The sequence below is a fragment of the Staurois parvus genome, unplaced genomic scaffold, assembly GCF_062004578.1.
Source record: "Staurois parvus isolate SC_StPar_1 unplaced genomic scaffold, SC_StPar_1.0 ptg000132l, whole genome shotgun sequence".
Taxonomy (NCBI): Eukaryota; Metazoa; Chordata; class Amphibia; order Anura; family Ranidae; genus Staurois; species Staurois parvus.
Window position 1 is genome coordinate 8,535,024 of NW_028317928.1, and position 19,906 is coordinate 8,554,929.

At 46.3% G+C, this 19,906-nt stretch overlaps 1 protein-coding gene across 3 annotated transcripts; it reads right to left on the reverse strand.

Annotated features, from left to right (window-relative positions):
- Nucleotides 1-6,554: 6,554 nt before the first annotated feature.
- Nucleotides 6,555-19,854, reverse strand: LOC149466303 (uncharacterized). 3 transcript variants are annotated; one of them, XM_089672906.1, is made up of 9 exons: nt 19,795-19,854; nt 15,468-15,600; nt 14,396-14,508; nt 14,209-14,314; nt 12,802-12,906; nt 12,622-12,719; nt 12,440-12,548; nt 11,874-11,960; nt 6,555-8,227 (listed from the first exon to the last, which is right to left on the reverse strand). In XM_089672906.1, exons 2-9 carry the CDS (start codon nt 15,499-15,501, stop codon nt 6,732-6,734), a joined length of 2,148 nt encoding a protein of 715 aa, XP_089529032.1. In that variant the 5' UTR covers nt 15,502-15,600; nt 19,795-19,854; the 3' UTR covers nt 6,555-6,731. The 3 variants fall into 3 exon arrangements, with proteins under 3 accessions (XP_089529032.1, XP_089529033.1, XP_089529034.1); XM_089672907.1 differs by lacking the exon at nt 11,874-11,960; XM_089672908.1 differs by lacking the exons at nt 12,622-12,719; nt 12,802-12,906; nt 15,468-15,600; nt 19,795-19,854 and having other exon boundaries at nt 14,396-14,507.
- Nucleotides 19,855-19,906: the final 52 nt, after the last annotated feature.

Genomic DNA, 19,906 nt, shown 5'->3' on the forward strand with positions numbered 1-19,906 from the left:
TCGATAAATGGCTCCTGCACTATTTTTTTGCGACTTGCAAAGACATTTGTGTATGAAGCCACACATGAGATCACAGTTCATGGACAGAACAGTGGCTAAATTGTTAGCACTTCTACCTGATAGTACTAGGGTCCTTGGTTTGAATCCCAACCATGGCACCACCCACCTGGAGTTTGAAAAAGGGATCCTGCAATATTTTTTTTTGTGACTTCATGTGCAGCTTGCATAGACATTTGTGTATGAAGCCGCACATGAGATCACAATTCACAGACAGCACAGTGGCTAAATTGTTAGCAATTTCACCTGGTAGTACTAGAGTCCTTGGTTTGAATCCCAACCCTGGCACAACCTGCCTGGAATTCGATAAATGGCTTCTGCACTATTTTTTTTGCAACTTGCATAGACATTTCTGTATGAGGCTGCACAAATTCACAGTACAATGGCTGAATGGTTAGCACTTCTGCCTGCCACTTCTAGGGTTCTTGGTTTGAATCCCAACCATGGCACCACCTGCCTGGAGTTTGCAAAAGGGTTCTTGCACTTGCATAGACATTTGTGCATGAAGCCACACATGAGTTCACAGACAGCACAGTGGCTAAATGGTTAGCACTTCTACCTGACAGCCCTAGGGTTGTTGGTATGAATCCCAACCACTGCACCGCCTACCTGGAGTTTGATAAATGGTTCCTGCACTATTATTTTTGGCAACTTGCATAGACATTTGTGTATGAAGAAGCTCATGACATCCCAGCTCACAGACAGCACAGTGGCTAAATAGTTAGCACTTCTGCCTGGCAGCACTAGAGTCCATTGTTTGAATCCCAACTATGGCACCACCTGGAGTTTTGAAAAAGGGTTCCTGCACTATTTTGCATGAAGCCGCACAAGACGTTGCAGTTCACAGGCAGCACAGTGGCTAAATGGTTAGCACTTCCACCTGGCTGCACTAGGGTTGTTGGTTTGAATCCCAACCACAGCACCTCCTGCTGGAAGTTTGATAAATAGCTCCTGCACTCTTTTCTTTTGCAACTTGCATAGACATTTCTGTATGAAGCTGCACATGAGATCACAGTTCACGGACAGCTCAGTGGTTAAATTGTTAACATGTTTGCGTGGCACTACTAGGGTCCTTGGTATGAATCCCAACCACGGCACCACCTGACTGGAGTTTAAAAAAGGGTTACTGCATTATTATTTGCGACTTGCATAGACATTTATGCATGAAGCCGTACATGAAATCACAGTCTTCAGACAGCATCACGGCTAAATAGTTAGCACTTCCACTTGACAGCCCTAGGGTTGTTGGTTTGAATCCCAACCATTGCACCTCCTGCCTGGAGTTTCATAAATATTTTGCAACTTGCATAGACATTTGTGTATGAAGAAGCTCATTACATCCCATCCCACTCCACGGACAGCACAGTGGCTAAATGATTAGCACTTCCACCTGGCAGCACGAGAGTCCATTGTTTGAATCCCAACCATGGCACCACCAGCCTGGAGATTTGAAAAAGGTTTCCTGCACTATTATTTTGTGACTTGTATAGACATTTTTGCATGAAGCCACAGATGAACTCTCAGTTCAGAGGCAGCACAGTGGATAAATGGTTAAAATTTCCACCTCAGAATAATTGGGTTATTGGTTTGAATCCCAACCATAGCATCTCCTTTCAGAAGTTTGATAAACAGTTCCTGCACTATTTTTTTTTTTGCAACTTGCATAGACATTTCTGTATGAAGCTGCACATAAGATCACAGTTCATAGACAGCACAGTGGTTAAATCATTAACACTTCCATGTGACACTACTAGGGTTGTTGGTTTGAATCCCAATCATAACACCAGCTGCCTGGAGTTTGAAAAAGGGTTAGTGCACTATTATTTTGAGACTTGCAGACATTTGTGCATGAAGCCGCACATAAAAGCCTAGTCTTCAGACAGCACAGTGGCTAAATGGTTAGCACTTCCACCTTGCAACACTAGGGTTTTTGGCTTGAATCCCAACCATGGCACTACTTGCCTGATGTTTGTAAAATAGTTTCTGCACTCTCTTATGTTGTGACTTCATGTGCAACTTGCATAGACATTTGTGTATGAAGCCACACATGAAATCATAGTAAACAGGCAGCACAGTGGTTAAATGGTTAGCACTTCCACTTGGTAGTATTAGGGTTGCTGGTTTGAATCCTAACTGTGGCACCACCCACCTGATGCATGCATGTTCTCTCTGTGCCTGTGTGGGTTTCCTCAAAAAACCATGCTGGTAGGTTAATTGGCCCTAGTATCTGTATGAATGTAAATTAGGGACCTTAGATTGTACACCTCTTGACTTGGTCAGGATGCTTTGCAGCACAGCAAGAATTATACCCCTCATCTCTTTGGTGGGCAGTATGACTCATTCAAGTGAATGGGACTGCGCCAGTGGTAGGGGTTTTTAGGGATTAAAGCAGGTGGCGAGGAGGCAATATAAGTCTCCTGACCACATATTATACGCCTGCTGAAAAACGGTCCAAAGCTGATTGCTCTCCAGCAGCAATGCCAATATAAACAAGCCCTATCTATGTCACCATTGTGCCAGGCCATACAGAAAAATACCCACATGGCTGAATTGTTTCCCTATTGGCTGGGCCATGACCCTACCATTAAAAAGTGCATTTTTCTTTTTTTATTGAAAACATGTTTTCCATCACCAACTTTTATCGGGTTCTGCAAGAAAAAGGCCATGGGGGCTGATTTACTGCAATTGGAGAGCGCAAAATCTGCTGCAGCTGTGCATGGTAGCCAATCAGCTTCCAGTTCTTTTATTTTTTTTTCAAAGCTTAAAGTGTTACTAAACCCCGGACCCTTCATTCACTATATCCGGTCTCCCAGGACCCTGCATTCACTATATCCGGTCTCCCAGGACCCTGCATTCACTATATCCGCTCTCCCCGGACCCTTCATTCACTATATCCGGTCTCCCAGGACCCCGCATTCACTATATCCGCTCTCCCCGGACCCCGCATTCACTATATCCAGTCTCCCCGGACCCCGCATTCACTATATCCGGTCTCCCAGGACCCTGCATTTACTATATCCGCTCTCCCAGGACCCTACATTCACTATATCCAGTCTCCCAGGACCCTGCATTCACTATATCCGGTCTCCCAGGACCCTGCATTCACTATATCCGGTCTCCCAGGACCCTGCATTCACTATATCCGCTCTCCCCGGACCCCGCATTCACTATATCCAGTCTCCCCGGACCCCGCATTTACTATATCCGGTCTCCCAGGACCCTGCATTTACTATATCCGCTCTCCCAGGACCCTACATTCACTATATCCAGTCTCCCAGGACCCTGCATTCACTATATCCGGTAACCCCGGACCCTGCATTCACTATATTTGCTCTCCCCATACCCCGCATTCACTGTATCCGCTCTCCCTGGACCCTGCATTCACTATATCCGCTCTCCATGGACCCTGCATTCACTATATCCGCTCTCCCCGGACCGTGCATTTACTATATCCGCTCTCCCAAGACCCCGCATTCACTATATCCGCTCTCCCCGGACCCGCATTCACTATTCCACTCTTGCCTGACCCTGCATTCATTATATCTGCTCTCCCTGGACCCTGCATTCACTATATCCGCTCTCCCCAGACCCTGCATTCACTATATCCACTCTCCCTGGATCCCGCATTCACTATATCCGGTCTCCCTGGACCCCGCATTCACTATATCTGATCTGCACGGACCCTGCATTCACTATATCTGGTCTCCCACAGTACACACAACATGGGAAGGCATTTATTTTACTAAATATAAACTGCTAAATACTTTTTCTCATCAGCAGTTAGAGCAGTCTTGTGACTTCTATCAGTGTCCAGCCGAGCACTAGTTAATCTTGTAGGAGTTTTCATTCTCCTCTGACTGTCCTATGAGCCTGCATGACCCCTGACCCCCTGTCTGGACAGTGCTGATTGGTCCTGTGTAGATCACATGCATTATCCCAAGGAAAAAAAAAAACTCTCTAGCAATACAAACCAAACTGAGCATGTGCAGAGTGCCTCCTAGCGCTCTGTACTATCAGCAGATGGATTGGGGACAGCAAAAGAAGTGGAGGATCAGAGCAGACAGGATCAAACAGCCTTTTTCCACAATGCAGAAGATTAACCCCTTAGGTTCCAGTGAGTATAACAAGCATGCTTTACTGCATATACAGACTGATTTCACTGTTGTGGGTTTAGTAACACTTTAGCTGAACAAACTGAAGTTAGAAGCTGATTGGCTCCCATGCACAGATGCATCAGACTTTACACTCTTCAGTTTTAGTAAATCAACCCACATGTCTCTAGACATGTAGTTTCCTGCAATAGAAATGGTATTATACTCAGGTCTCCAGGGTTTCCTACCTCCCGCCGTTCCATTTTAATGCTGCAGCCTCTCTTCAACATTCAACTCTTATGGGAGGGTAAGGTGCCCGTTCCCCCTTCGGTGCATCCTGGCCCCTTCCTCTGACCCCTTTATTACTGCTGAATCACTTAAGGACATAGGGGTCAGAGCAAGGACCCTGCAGATGAACGCCGGAGCCTCATGCACTGGGTCTAAATGCCTAGAAAGACAGCCGAAATACACATGTGCAAGCTCCTCTTCTGTCGTTGGCAGGGTTGTGTTAATGCAGCGGCACCATGCATGGGGCATGGAGCCCTGTTATAATCTTGCATTACATCATACTTGCCAACTGTCCCGGATTTGCTGGGACAGTCACACTTTTTACTAAGCCGTCCCTGGATGGCCCTCAAAGTGTCCCTGGACCTGTACTGTGCCCTCCTGATCCCAGTATTGTGCCCACCTGACTCCCCCTGTACTGTGCTCTCCTGATCCCAGTATTGTGCCCTCCTGATCCCAGTATTGTACTCTTCTGTCTCCCCTTGTACTGCACCATCCTGATCCCAGTATTGTGCCCTCCTGACTCCCCCTGTACTGTGCCCTCCTGATCCCAGTATTGTGCCCTCCTGTCTCCCCCTGTACTGTGCCCTCCTGATCCCAGTATTGTGCCCTCCTGTCTCCCCCTGTACTGTGCCCTCCTGATCCCAGTATTGTGCCCTCCTGACTCCCCCTGTATTGCGTTTTCCTGATCCCAGTATTGTGCCCTCCTGATCCAAGTATTGTGCCCTCCTGACCTGCCCTGTATTGTGCCCTACTGATCCCAGTATTGTGCCCTCCTGACTCCTCCTGTACTGTGTGTTCCTGATCCCAGTACCGTGCCCTCCTGTCTCCCCCTGTACTGTGCCCTTCAGATCCCAGTATTGTGCCCTCCTGTCTCCCCCTGTACTGTGCCCTCTTGATCACAGTATTGTGCCCTCCTGTCTCCCCCCTGTACTTTGCCCTCCTGATCCCAGTATTGTGCCCTCCTGACTCCCCCTGTACTACGTGTTATTGATCCCAGTACTGTGCCCTCCTGTCTCCCCCTGTACTGTGCCCTCCTGATCCCAGTATTGTGCCCTCCTGACTCCCCCTGCATTGTGCCCTACTGATCCCAGTACCGTGCCCTCCTGACTCCCCCTGTACTGCGTGTTCCTGATCCCAGTATTGTGCCCTCCTGTCTCCCCCCTGTACTGTGCCCTCCTGATCCCAGTATTGTGCCCTCCTGACTCCCCTCTGTACTGTGCCCTCCTGACTCCCCCCTGTACTGTGCCCTCCTGACTCCCCCCTGTACTGTGCCCTCCTGATCCCAGTATTGTGCCCTCCTGACTCCCCCTGTACTGCGTGTTCCTGATACCAGTACTGTGCCCTCCTGTCTCCCCCTGTACTGTGCCCTCCTGATTCCAATACTGTGCCCTCCTAATCCCAGTATTGTGCCCTCCTGACTCCCCGTTTTGTGCTCTACTGATCCCAGTACTGTGCCCTCCTGACTCCCCCTGTACTGTGTCCTCCTGATCCCAGTATTGTGCCCTCCTGACTCCCTGTGTATTGTGCCCTCCTGATTACAGTATTGTGCCCTCCTGTCTCCCCCCTGTACTGTGCCCTCCTGATCCCAGTATTGTGCCCTCCTGACTCCCCCTGTACTGTGCCCTCCTTACTCTCCCTGTACTGTGCCCTCCTGATCCCAGTATTGTGCCCTCCTGATCCCAGTATTGTGCCCTCCTGACTCCCCCTGTACTGTGCTCTCCTAATCCCAATATTGTGCCCTCCTGACTCCCCCTGTACTGTGCCCTCCTGATCCCAGTCTTGTGCCCTCCTGACTCCCCCTGTGCTGTGCTCTCCTGATCCCAGTATTGTGCCCTCCTGTACAGTGCTCTCCTGATCCCAGTATTGTGCCCTCCTGATTCCCCCTGTACTGTGCCCTCCTGATCCCAGTATTGTGCCCTCCTGACTCCCCCTGTGCTGTGCCCTTCTGCCCCCGCCCCCCATACTGTGCCCTCCTGATCCCAGGATTGTGCCCTCCTGACCCCACCTGTACTGTGCCTTCCTAATCCTAGTATTGTGCCCTCCTAATCCCAGGATTGTGCCCTCCTAACCCCCCATGCTGTGCCATTTGTGTTGATTAGTTTTTTCATTTATGGAATGTTTTCTTATTGCTTAAAAACAATTTTATTGAAAGTCCTAATAAATATATGTTTCATTCTTTCAACTATGTATTCTTGAATTCTTGAGGGTAGGCGTGTACATTGAGGCAGGCCGGTAGGAGCCCCAGGGCGTTACTTTTCCCAGGGACCCATGAGACTAATAAGACGGCCCTGGTCGTTAGCTAAGATGTTCCCTCTTGTGGATTCGACTACTATGCGAAGCCAAGTCCGACTTTCTTTTGAAACCTTTCCCACAATCTGTACAAGAGTATGGTAAGTCACCGGTGTGAATTTTTTGATGGGAAGTAAGATTTGATCTATCCGTGAAACATTTCCCACATGCAGAGCAGGAATAAGGCTTTTCGCCCGTGTGAAGTCTTTCGTGTGTGACGAGCGAGGATTTCCGAGAAAAACATTTCCCGCACATGGAGCAGAAAAACGGCTTAGTCCCCGTGTGGCCCGCCAGGTGTTTAGCGAGAGTTGATCTTGTGGTAAAGCATTTCCCACATTCCGAACAGGAAAACGGCTTCTCTCCCGTGTGATCTCTATGGTGGACCGTGAGCGAGTGTTTCGAAGAAAAGCAATGCCCACATTCTGGACACGAATATGGCTTCTCCCCGGTGTGAGTTCTCTGATGGGAGATAAGACGTTTCCTCTCGAAGAAACACTTTCCACACTCCAAACATGAAAAAGGCTTCTCTCCTGTGTGAGCCCTATAGTGTTTAATGAGCAGATGTTTAAAAGAGAAACACTTCTCACACTCCGAACACGAATATGGTTTCTCCCCCGTATGAGTCATCTGATGGTAGGCAAGACTTTTGCTCTGGGAAAAACACTTCCCACAATTAGAACAGGAATATGGCTTAACCCCGGTGTGAGTCCTCTGATGTACGATGAGGTTGGGTCTCCAGGTAAAACATTTCCCACATTCCGAACATGAAAATGGCTTCTTTCCCGTATGACTCATCTGATGCAAGACAAGATGGTCCCTCTGAGAGAAACATTTCCCGCACTCTGTACATGAAAAAGGCTTCCCCCCTGTGTGACTTATCTGATGAGATACAAGATGGTCCCTCTGGAAAAAACCTTTCCCGCACTCCGTACATGAAAATGGCTTCTCGGCCAAGTGAGTCCTCTGGTGTGAAAGCAGATGCTGTTTCTGAAAAAAACTCTTCCCACACTCCGAGCACGTATAAGGGTTTTCCCCGGTATGAACTTTTTCGTGTCTGATGAGATATGATTTAACGGGAAAACATTTACCGCATTCGGAACAGGAAAATGGCTTCTCCCCAGAGTGAATTCTTTGATGTGTTGTGAGATGCGATCTTTTTGCAAATGTTTTTCCGCATTCGGAACATAAATACGGCTTCATTCCTCTGTGAGTTCTCTGGTGTTCGAGAAGACCGGATCTCAAGCTGAAGCATTTACCGCATTCCGAACAGTGATGTGGCTTCTCCCCTACGTGCCCTCTTTGGGGTGAGATGGGGTCTGGTGGCTGAAGTGACCCACGATGACAGTAGAAACTGAACCCACGATCAATGGACTGATCCGAACGGCGAAATACAGGATGGAGCATTGGGGTGGTGGGATCATTGGATGGGATGTCATCTTCTGTTTCATCATCTGGAGAGATATCAGGGTGGTCTTCCATGTTGTAATTTCTATATCGCCCATCTGGAAGAAATGGGAAATTAAGATACATAGGATGGATAAAGCAGGACTCTGGAGAAAATATTAAAACAGGTTTGCCCACATGGAAGAAAAATATATTTGAAATACTACAATTTTGGCCATATTCAATATATTTTAAAATGCGCGCGTGTGTGTGTGTATATATATATATATATATATATATATACATATATATACTGTATATATACACACACACACTTGTGTTCAAAATAATAGCAGTCAGACATCACTAACCTGATCAATCACTGTTTTTGGTAGAAATGATATTTCTACATGCCAAATAATTTACTAGCAGGTGTAGTAGAGTAGTAGAAATCCAACAGACCCAACAGTCATGACATGCATGCTGCTGATTCTGTGTAATTGAATCACTAATTGAAAGGGGCATGTTCAAAATAATAGCAGTGTGGAGTTCTATTGGTGCCCTTATTTAAGGAAGGAAGGCAGCAAATGTTGTACATGCTGGTTACAGTGCATTTCTCTCATAAATTCTGAGGAAAATGGGTCGTTCCAAACATTGTTCAGAAGAACAGCGTACCTTGATTAAAAAGTTGATTGGAGAGGGGAAAACATATAAAGAAGTGCAGAAAATGATAGGCTGCTCAGCTAAAATGATCGCAAATGCTTTAAAATGGCAACCAAAACCTGAAAGACGTGGAAGAAAGTGAAAAACTACCATTCAAATGGATAGAAGAATAGCCAAAATGGCAAGGACTCAGCCAACAATCAGCTCCAGGAAGATCAAAGAAGGTCTAAAGTTACCTGTGAGTACTAAACAATGGTTTGATGATAGAATCCCTCCTGCGCTGTAATGGACCCCAAACCCTACCTATCAGCTGCTTACACTCAAACTGATACCCAAACAGTGCAGAAAATATATATAAATAATAGTGCAGCGCTAATAAACTAAATCACCATAAATTATAATTCATGGGCTAAACAAGCCAAACACACCTACATGTGAATAGTGACTGAAAGCATAAAAAATGAAATGTAAAAAATATGACATATCTTAAAAGTGACAAATTCATCTTCGTGCGCTACACACGTGCCAGCAAATAACTCAACAATATTAAAATAAAAGACATATATCATGTGATAGTGCCACTTCAAATCTCATAAATGAACACATAAATATATAAGTCCAGTATTTGAATAAGTGATAGGACATACACATGCAATGTGCAATTGGTGCTCAATCGTGTAAGTGCCAACACACTTTTCCACTCCAGCTGCAGTGCCTCCTCCCCTCCTTTCTGCGACCCCTAAGGGCCAGAAAGCCTTCAGGATCACCCTGGATCCTCAACAATCCCGTCTGGTAAATCTCCTTCCCAAGTAGTTCTCCTATTATGCCTCCTCCAAACTTTCTCCTCTGTGACCTTTAAGGTCCTCTAAGCAGATTTTCTGTGAAGTCTCACTCACATATTAGTGAGCAAAGAAAGAGATCCTCCATAGTGTAGTAAATCAAGCTTGCAGTTCATTTACTTATGAAAAGAAGTTACTCACATTACAATACAGCCTCTTCCTCTCCCCTGCATGGGTAAACTGCATTCATGTAGTACTTCCTGGGAGTTTTCAAGATGGCATCCTGTACCAAAAGTGCGTCACTTCAAAAACCGGAAGCTGCGTATCGGCGTACCTACGCGTTACGTCACGTGGTCTTGTGACTTCTTATTAGCGCTGCACTATTATTTATATATATTACCTGTGAGTACTGTTACAATTAGAAGACGCCTATGTGAAGCCAAGCTATCTGCAAGAAGCCCCCGCAAAGTCCCACTGTTGAAAAAAAGACGTGCTGAAGAGGTTACAATTTGCCAAAGAGCACATTGACTGGCCTAAAGAGAAATGGCGCAACATTTTGTGGACTGATGAAAGTAAGATTGTTCTTTTTGGGTCTAGTGGCCGGAGACAGTTTGTCAGACGACCCCCAAACACTGAATTCAAGCCACAGTACACTGTGAAGACAGTGAAGCATGGTTGCGCAAGCATCATGATATGGGGATGTTTCTCATACTACGGTGTTGGGCCTATTTATCGCATACCAGGGATCATGGATCAGTTTGAATACATCAGAATACTTGAAGAGGTCATGCTGCCTTATGCTGAAGAGGAAATGCCCTTGAAATGGGTGTTCCAACAAGACAACGACCCCAAACACACCAGTAAATGTGCAACATCTTGGTTCCAGACCAACAAGATTGACGTTATGGAGTGGCCAGCCCAATCCCCGGATCTTAATCCAATAGAAAACTTGTGGGGTGACATCAAAAATGCAGTTTCTGAGGCAAAACCAAGAAATAGAGAAGAACTGTGGAATGTAGTCCAATCATCCTGGGCTGGAATACCTGTTCATAGGTGCCAGAAGTTGGTTGACTCCATGCAACACAGATGTACAGCAGTTCTCAGAAACAGTGCTTATACAACTAAATATTAATTAAGTGATTCAAAGGAAAGCAAAATCTTCAAACATTTTTCAGTTTATATACTGAATGTTTGAGTTTGTAAAGAAGAATACAAACACTGCTGTTTTTTTGAACAGTCTAATATTCACTTTTCAGCAATTTTTTTGGGGTCTAGTGGCCAGAGACAACACAAATTTGATATATTCAGGGGGAATTTGTGTTAGGAGGTTGAATTTGGGGGGGGTTTGTTTAAGAGGGGGGATGGATTTGAGCTAGGAAAGGGGATGGGGGGTTGCATGTGCTAGGAGGGGGTATGATTTGTGTTAGAAGAGATATGGGTGGTTGTTGTGTTTGGAGGGGAGATTGGGGGGAACTTAAGCTAGAAGAGGGGATGGAGGGGGTTGTGCTAAGAGGGAGGATTGGGGGGGGGGGTTGCTAGTAGAGGGGGATTGGTGAGGAACCTATACTAAGAGAGGGGGGGGATTTATGCTAAGAGATGGGGATGGGGGGGGGGTTGTGTTAGGTGGAGACATTGGGGGGAAAATTGTGCTAAGAGGAGGAATTGGGAGGGGTTGTGCTAGGGGGAGGGATTTGGGTGGGGAGGAAGGATTTGTGTTGGGAAAGGTCATTTGGAGGGAGTTGTGCTAGGAGGAGGGATTTGGGTGGGGAGGAAGGATTTGTGCTGGGAAGGGTCATTTGGAGGGAGTTGTGCTAGGAGGAGGGATTTGTACTGGGGAGGGTCATTTGGAGGGAGTTGTGCTAGGAGGAGGGATTTAGGTGGATTTTTGCTAGGAAGCGGGATGGGGGAAATTTATGCTAGGAGGGGGGATTTGGGAGAGAGGATCTGTGCTAGGGTGGAAAATCTGATGGGAAAGAGGAGGGGTGAAGCAGAACTACAGGTGCAAGTAGATGGCCTTGCCTATGGCACAAAATAGCCTAGCACCGGCCCTGCCCTCAACAAATCAAATCCAACTTTTGACTAGAAGCCCAGATCACTAGGCTGAAGCTGTCTTAGACTGGACATGTTATGAGAGGGCCAAATCACTGGAAAAGACAATTATGTTTGGAAAAGGTAAAATAGATGAGGATGACCAACCAATGTTATAAACATGCCCCTTTGAAGACTTAAGACCCAAAGAGAAGAGAGATCATTCTGGAGAAACACTATCCATGCACTTGGCAGAAGTCAACATCGTCTTGACGTCACCTAATATACAACCCACCTATGCCGATCTCTTTAATCTTCACATGTGCTTCTTCCTTCTTGTTAGCTTTGATGTCTTTTTTAGTGGCTCTGCTGTCTTCAGGGTCTATGGATAAAAATATATTGAAGCCCCCTATACTGAGATATATGAGAGATCCCAGAGAGTGTGCATGGAGGGGGGGGGGGGGACTGGTCACATTTTATCTTTGGTAACACACAATAATAGCAGTTGAGGTGGAGAGTCTAAGGGAGCTTGATAACTCCCGGTTCCCCCACTGGTTATATACCATGGAATCCACAAGGCTTCCTATACCTCTATAATGGTGTGAGTTTCATGCGCCATATTAACAAACCAATTAGACCCCTTTTGGTGAGCAAGGGGTATGCTTTGAAGCAGCGCAGAGATCGGAGCAGATCGCTCCTAATTACCAAAGAGGCTTGCACCCATTTGGTAGGTAAGCTCAGGGTCTTCTCCATTCCTCTCCCCCCCATACTGTTTACCAATTATTGTCTACTGACAGAGGAGAAAGGTGAAGAACAAGGGAAAATTGAAACTCTTTTCTAGATTCAGTGTTTACTACTCACCTGTGCTGATCTCTGGAGGAACGTCCTCCTCCTCGTGCACTTTATCACCCCCCACATTTGTCCCAATTTCATCCATGTCTTCTGTTCTACATTTGCTAAGATGTTTCTCCTACAAAATATAAGAACGATTGTCAAATTTCTTGGACACAAGAATTTGATGACACACAGTAAACGCCATCTACCTGATCTTTCTGAAGGATCTTCTGATGTTCCTGTATGGAATTCCGAGAATGCACAGGATGGGGATTTCTCTCAGGTGTATTTCTCTTACTGTATCCTCCTATAGGATGCACCCATATTTAATGAGTATTGTTGTTTGAACACAGACAATAAATACAATTCTGTATTAGTCTGCTCCTCACCAGTGCTGATCTCTACAGGAATTTCCTCCTCTTTAACCTTCACGCGTTTTATTTCTTGCTGGTCGGGTTTAACATTACTCTGTGGAGTTCTAAATTTTTCGGGTTCTGAAAACAAAGAAAAGCTTCTTACTGAGAAGCGTGGAAGTGTAATAGAGTTTGATCGCTCCCGATACTCGGCAAATTTGGGAGAATTAACAAACAGCAGTACAGGCTTTATGCCTACACCACTCTTCTAAGCTGAGAAAATGGAGCGGATCTTGCTCTTAATTAACAAAAGGGGAGTGAACCCCTTTGTTAACTAGCAGCGATCGGTTCCGAGTTCTATGCTGTAAATAGATATAAGCCGACAACTCTGTGGACTCAAACATTGAAAATCTTTATTTAAACAAGTACATCCAGTAATACAAACTGACGCGTTTCAGCCGCTGTGGCCTTACTCACAGCATAATCATGTTGTACGAGGTGGTATCCAGAAGTTTGGAGACTAGCTCTGTTTACAAGAAAGTACTTTATTTATTTACGTTTACAAACTATCACCTTCAAAATACAGCAATACAGCGCTCCCAGTGTTCCTGCTGCTTCTGGAATGTGTTCTGGAGGTCTTCTTTTCAAAGCATGTCAAACACCTTCTGCAATTCGCGCTGGATCTCTGCAATGTTGTGAAAGCAGCGACCTTTGAGCTGGATCTTCATCTTCGGGAAGAAGGCGAAACCAAAGCTAGTGAGTGAGGTGGGTGCAGAAGTGAGATCATGTTGTTTCCAGCGAGAAATTCTCTTTCTTCTAACTTGCCGTCCATGACGAAATAGACATGGTAACACACGTGGTCAGAAGAGCACCAATTGCACAGCTCCTGATATACCCAGGATGAGGTCTTTCGGCGCACCGACTTATGAAGGTCAGTGCTCCCTATGACTGTGCTTGTGCTGCCAACTGTTGGCATGTTACAAAACTAGTCTTGAAACTTTTTGATACCACCTCGTATGCTGTGCTTGTGAAAAACACAGCACATGCCCTAATCCCTTTGCCTGCTTCCCCTCAGCCTCCCTGATTAAGTGAGATTGGGTGGGAGGAAGAAGACTGTTAACTGCAGGCTCTGCTCGTGAAGGGTGGGAGAAGGAAGACTGTTAACTGTAGGCTCTGCTCGTTGCTCGTGCAGGGTGGGAGGAGGAAGACTCTTAACTGCAGGCTCTGCTTGTGCAGGGTGGGAGGCAGATATCTGTGGCTGTGGCTTAGTTAATGTAGTGCCAGTTTCCTGGGCCACTATCATGTACAGGAAGATTTACCAATTCCCCCTTTGCTGTCTTTTAATAATGGTCTACTGACAGAGGAGGGGGGAGAAAAGATTGCTGTAGTGACTGAACAAGGAGAATCTGGGACTCTTCTCTGGATTTGGTGCTTATTCCTCACCTGTGCTGATCTCTGGAGGGATCTCCTCCTCCTCCTCACATGGCTCATCACCACTTGTAAACATCTCATCTCCATCTTCAACTTTTATAACAATCAGTCCCTCGTTCTAGATAAACGACAATACAGATAGTCTGGAATAACATCCGGAATATGAAGTAACAGACAGATAATAGTTTTAACCACAAACCTCGATTCGATCTAGCTGATCCTCCTGAGGGATCTCCTGATGTTCCTGTGTGGAGTCCAGGGAAAAGAGAGGATGGGGATATCTCTCTGGTGGGTTTCCATTACTGTGTCCATCTGTAGGAAACACACACACTGACTGAATACATTGTTTCTATGTCTTTAGATCAGAGGATGTGTGTATCTAGGTCAGGGGTCTGCAACCTTTAAGACATAAAGAGCCACTTGGACCCGTTTCCAAGAGGGAAAAAAAGACTGGGAGCCGCAAAACCATTGCAACATTTAAAACAAATCCGACACTGCATATATTGCAAAAAGCGCTCTGGTCATGAAGGGGGTTTAAGGGCCCAGTAAGCAAAGGGTTAATCAGGGCCACAGTGTATCGTCATAATCACAATCATAGCCTTAGGTCAGTGGCGGGCAACCTTTTTTTTCAACTGAGCCAAATCTCGCCAAAACCACGATTGAAATTTATTTTGAGAGCCACATTTTTAAAACTGAAAATACATCCCCCATATAGTACATCATCCCCCATAGTAATTCATCCCCCCTATAGTAATTCATCCCCCCTATAGTAATTCATCCCCGATATTAATTCATCCCCCATATTAAGTCCCCAAGTCCCCCCTGTGTCAATTCACTTACCTTTGCTCCGCGCGTTCCTCTCGCCGTGTTCCCGCGCCGTTCCGGTGTAGCATGGAAATCTGTCTCCTATGAGGATCTGTCCCCCTCGACGTATCTGCGCATGTGCCAGTTTCAGGCATTAGCAGCCGATCGGCGATCTCCGGCACATGCGCAGATACGTAGAGGGGGACAGATCCTCATAGGAGACAGATTTTCATGCTACACCGGTCTTCAGGGCGGACTGTGAGAGGAGCCTAGCTCCGCGGGCCGGATTAAAAGGTCCGCCGGGCCGTAGTTTGCCCATTGCTGCCCTATTGCCTGTCACCTGGTGGGCAGTGTGCTCCGGAGCCGCAGCCAAGGTGAAAAAGAGCCGCATGCGGCTCTGGAGCCGCGGGTTGCAGACACCCGATCTAGGTGAATCCTCAGTACAAGAAATGAAAGTCTCCTCTTACCTGGTGATGTGAGGGGCGGCCGGTTCTCCATCATCGTGATCTTGTACAGATCCTTGTGTCCTTCAAATGTTCCCACTAATTTTGCTTTCCAAGTAATAAATCAACAAAATTATTACATACATTAAAGGCGTATCTGAAACAAAAAGAAAAGAAAGCGATGTTTCTTACATTTTGTTCTAGTCAACCGTTAGCGAGGGACATATGCTTGGTTTTTTGAGGTTCAACAGTTTTGGAGCATTTAAAGCTCAAAAATACCTATGCGCTACAAGTTGACCACTTAAACTCCGGAAGGTTTTACCCTCTAAACGACCAGGGCATTTTTTTACTATTTAGCACTATGCTATTTTAATTGGCAGTTGCTCGGTCATGCAACGATGTACTCAAATGAAGGTTATATCATTTTTTTTCACACAAATAGAGCTTTCTTTTGGCGGTATTTGATCGCCACTGTGTTTTATTTTTTTATTATATAAATGAAAAACAGACAGCCTCCACTCTTCTGAGAAGGATTCCCATGATATTTAATAGTCTAATGTATTAATGGATAGTGTGTCCATTCAACAAATAGTAAGTTCAGATACTGATGTTAAATTAGAAGACCTGGCTCGCAATCAGTGTTCCAATTAATCCCAAAGATGTTTAGTAGGGTTAAGGTCAGGACTCTTTGTGGGACACTTGAGTTCCTCCACACCAAGACATGTCTTTGTGGAGCTGGCTTTGTGCACAGTGGCACAGTCATGCTGGAACAGAAAAAGGGCCTTCTCCAAACCAAAAGCACATGAGTTTTAAACAGTGGTTCTCAACCACCAGGCCCTGACCCATGACCAGGCCATAGCCTACCTTCTCCCAGACCTCTCCTAACCTACCACAGTGCCTCACAGCTACTGTAGTGCCCCCAACCTCCCACAGTGTCACCAGGACCCCTGAGAGCCCTCAGCTACCACAGTGCCCTCCAACCTCCCATAATGCCCCTCAGCCCCCTGCAATGCCCCCCACCTGCTGCAGAGCCTCCATCACTCAATAGTGCCCCCAGCCTCCAACAGTAAATCACTGTGACTTCCAGCCTTTGCAGTGCCCCTGGAGCTGTTTTTTAATGGCTTCCCATATACCTTCAACCATAGAGTGTATCTTACCAGATGGAAGCTTCTCAGCTTCTCTCTGCTTGGGGAGAACCTAGAATTTCCTCTTGACTGTACTTGGTTTAGTCATAGGGAACCCATGGCTGGCCCAGATATCAAGTTCTTCTATTTGCTGGAGGCACTGGCATAAGGAAGTTTTCCAGAGTGCTGAAAAGTTCCAACCCTGGTTGCCTTAATATCTTTTGTGATGGTTCAAGGCAGTGTTTCCCAAACTATTTCCAATTGCAGCATCCTTTAAAAAGTATGCAAAATCTCAAGGCAACCTAGTCTAAAATCAAACCCTGTCTTTATGGAGCTGGCTTCATGCATAGTGGCACAGTTATGCTGAAACAGAAAAGGGCCTTCTCCAAACCGAAAAGGGTCTTCTATCAAGGGGAAACCTGGAACAATGCACACAACTACCTTGATGAAATCAGAGTCCCCCATCTCATCAAAGTCTCCCCATCTCAACAGAGACCTCCCTATATATCAGATGCCCCCTATACATGACAGCCCCCCTTCCCAGGGTTTTCTCATTACATCAGAGGCCCCCCTGACCATACAGTCCCCTGCAATACAGTGCCCACCAATCCCCTTATCGTAGAGCACCCAACTACACAATCCATTCTTTACATCAGAGCCCTACCATTTCGCTCCAGCAGAGCACCAGAAGGCAGGAAGTGGCAGAGGTGTGGAGGAGATGGACTTCCATTCTCTCCTGAATGCTGGTGCAGTCCTACACGTCGCCTGCCCTGGTGCCTGACAGGCCAGCTGCCAACCCTATTGCATCACTAATCTACTAACAGATATATGTGTCTGGATGTCACACTACTTCCTGAAACTCAATCTACCCAAAACTGAGCTCAATATATTTCTTCTTCCATGTACCCCTTCATCTGGCTTCTCTGTCAAGATCAATGACTCGGCTATCAACCCGTCTCTGCATACCAGGATGCTAGGTGTAATCCTGGACTCTGAACTATCCTTTCGGCTCCAAATCCAATCACTGTCCAAAGCTTGCCGCCTCGACCTCTGCAACATCTCCAAGATATGCCCCTTCCTAGCCAATGACACCACAAAGCTTCTAACTCACTCTCTGCTCATCTCTCGCATCGACTACTACAACTCCCTCCTCATTGGCTTACCGTTACATAGGCTATCCCCCCTTCAGTCCATCATGAATGTTGCTGCCAGGCTCCTCCACCTTACCAACCGCTTAGTGTCTGCTGCCCCTTTCTGCCAATCCATCCACTGGCTTCCGCTCACCCAACAAATTAAATTCAAGATGCTAACAACAACTTACAAAGCCATTCACAACTCTCCCACAGCTACATCACTAACCTGGTCTTAAAATATCAATCAAATAATTCTCTTCATTCCTCCCAAGACACCTTGCTCTCTAGCTCGTCACTTACCCCCATGCTCGCCTCTCCCATCCTCTGGAACTCCCTAACCTAATCTGTCCAACTATCTCCTATTCTGTCCACTTTTAGATGATCCCTAAAAATTCATCTCTTCAAAGAGGCCTACCCTGCCTCCACCTAACAACTGTACATTTATTCTCTCCATTAGCCCATCCCCCAGTATCACTTTACCCTCCCTCTTAGATTGTAAGCTCTAATGAGTAGCGCCCTCCAATTCCTCCTGTATTGTAATTGTACTGTCTGCCCTTATGTTGTAAAGCGCTGTGTAAACTGTCGGTGCTGTATGCACTCACCGGCCACTTTAACAGGCACACCCAGGGGCGGACTGACCATTTGGAAACTCGGGCACTGCCCGAGGACCCGGGGTCAGTAGGGGGCCCCATGAGATGCCCCTGGTACCTTTTTCATAGGCTTTTTTTGAGTTTGGGCAAGGACACGGGGGCCCCATGATCCCCTATTGCCCGGGGGCCCCATGAGTTGTCAGTCCGCACCTGGGCACACCTGTTCAATTTCTTGGTAAAACAAATTGCTAATCAGCCAATCACATGGCAGCAATTCAATGCATTTAAGCATCTAGACGTGGTGAAGACGACTTGCTGAAGTTCAAACTGAGCCTCAGAATAGGGAGGAAAGGGGATTTAAGTGACTTTGAACGTGGCAGGGTTGTTGGTGCCAGACAGGCTGGTCTGGGTATTTAAAAAACTGCTGATCTACTGGGATTTTCACGCACAACCATCTCTAGGGTTTACAGAGAATGGTCCGAAAAAAAGAAAATATCTTGTGAGTGGCAGTTGTGTGGAGGAAAATGCCTTGTTGATGTTAGAGGTCAGAGTAGAATTTGCAGAGTGGTTAATGATGATAGAAACACAACAGTAACTCAAATAACCACTTGTTACAACCAAGGTGTGCAGAATACCATCTCTGAACGCACACCATGCCAAACCTCCAAAGCAGCAGAAGACCACACGGGGTGCCACTCCTGTCAGCGGAAGACCACACCAGGTGCCACTCCTGTCAGCTAAGAACAGGAAACGGAGGCTACAATTCGCACAGGATCACCAAAATTGGACAATAGAAGAATGGAAAAACGTTGCCTGGTCTGATGGATCTTGATTTCAGATGCAACCTTCAGATGGTAGGGTCAGAATTTGGCATAAACAACATGAAAGCATGGATCCATCCTGCCTCGTATCACCGGTTCATGGATGTGCAGCCAACTGTGTGATGCTATCATGTCAACATGGACCAAAATCTCTGAGGAATGTTTCCAACACATTGTTGGATCTATGCCATGAAGAATGAATGCCATTCTGAAGGCCAAAGTGGGTCCAACTCGGTACTAGCAAGGTGGACCTAATAAAGTGGCTGAGTGTAAATCCTGTATAGTAAAAATTGCAATGAATGTGCATCGTGGCCCTAGAGCACCATTGGTTGTTATGGTGCTGGATGCCAGCCTGCACCACGGCAACTCAGGGCACTTATCCAGGGCAAACAGGGGTCCTGTGCTTCTGGGACCCCAGCCGAGGCACACTGGTACATTCTGTAGAGGTGTTTTACGTCTAGCTCCAATCCACCATGGGCATTGGCACGCCGACTCCTTCACAGTACTCGGTAAATATGTATGAAATATGCCCTATTCTTCTGACGGCTTCTAACAGTTCTGCACCATCAGAGCCAACAATCGAATGTACTATGATGATGATGAAGGAAGATGATGACTGGTGAAGGTGACATGACTCCTTCCCCATCCAGTCCCTTATCTCATAATAAAAAAGAAATTATTACCTCCTCCTCACTGAACAGCCATTCTCCAGCCCCACACCCCCCTCCCTAATTTCTGATCCACAAGAGAAACCAATAACTCAGGCAGGCTACAACAAAATGTCTGCCTGCTCTA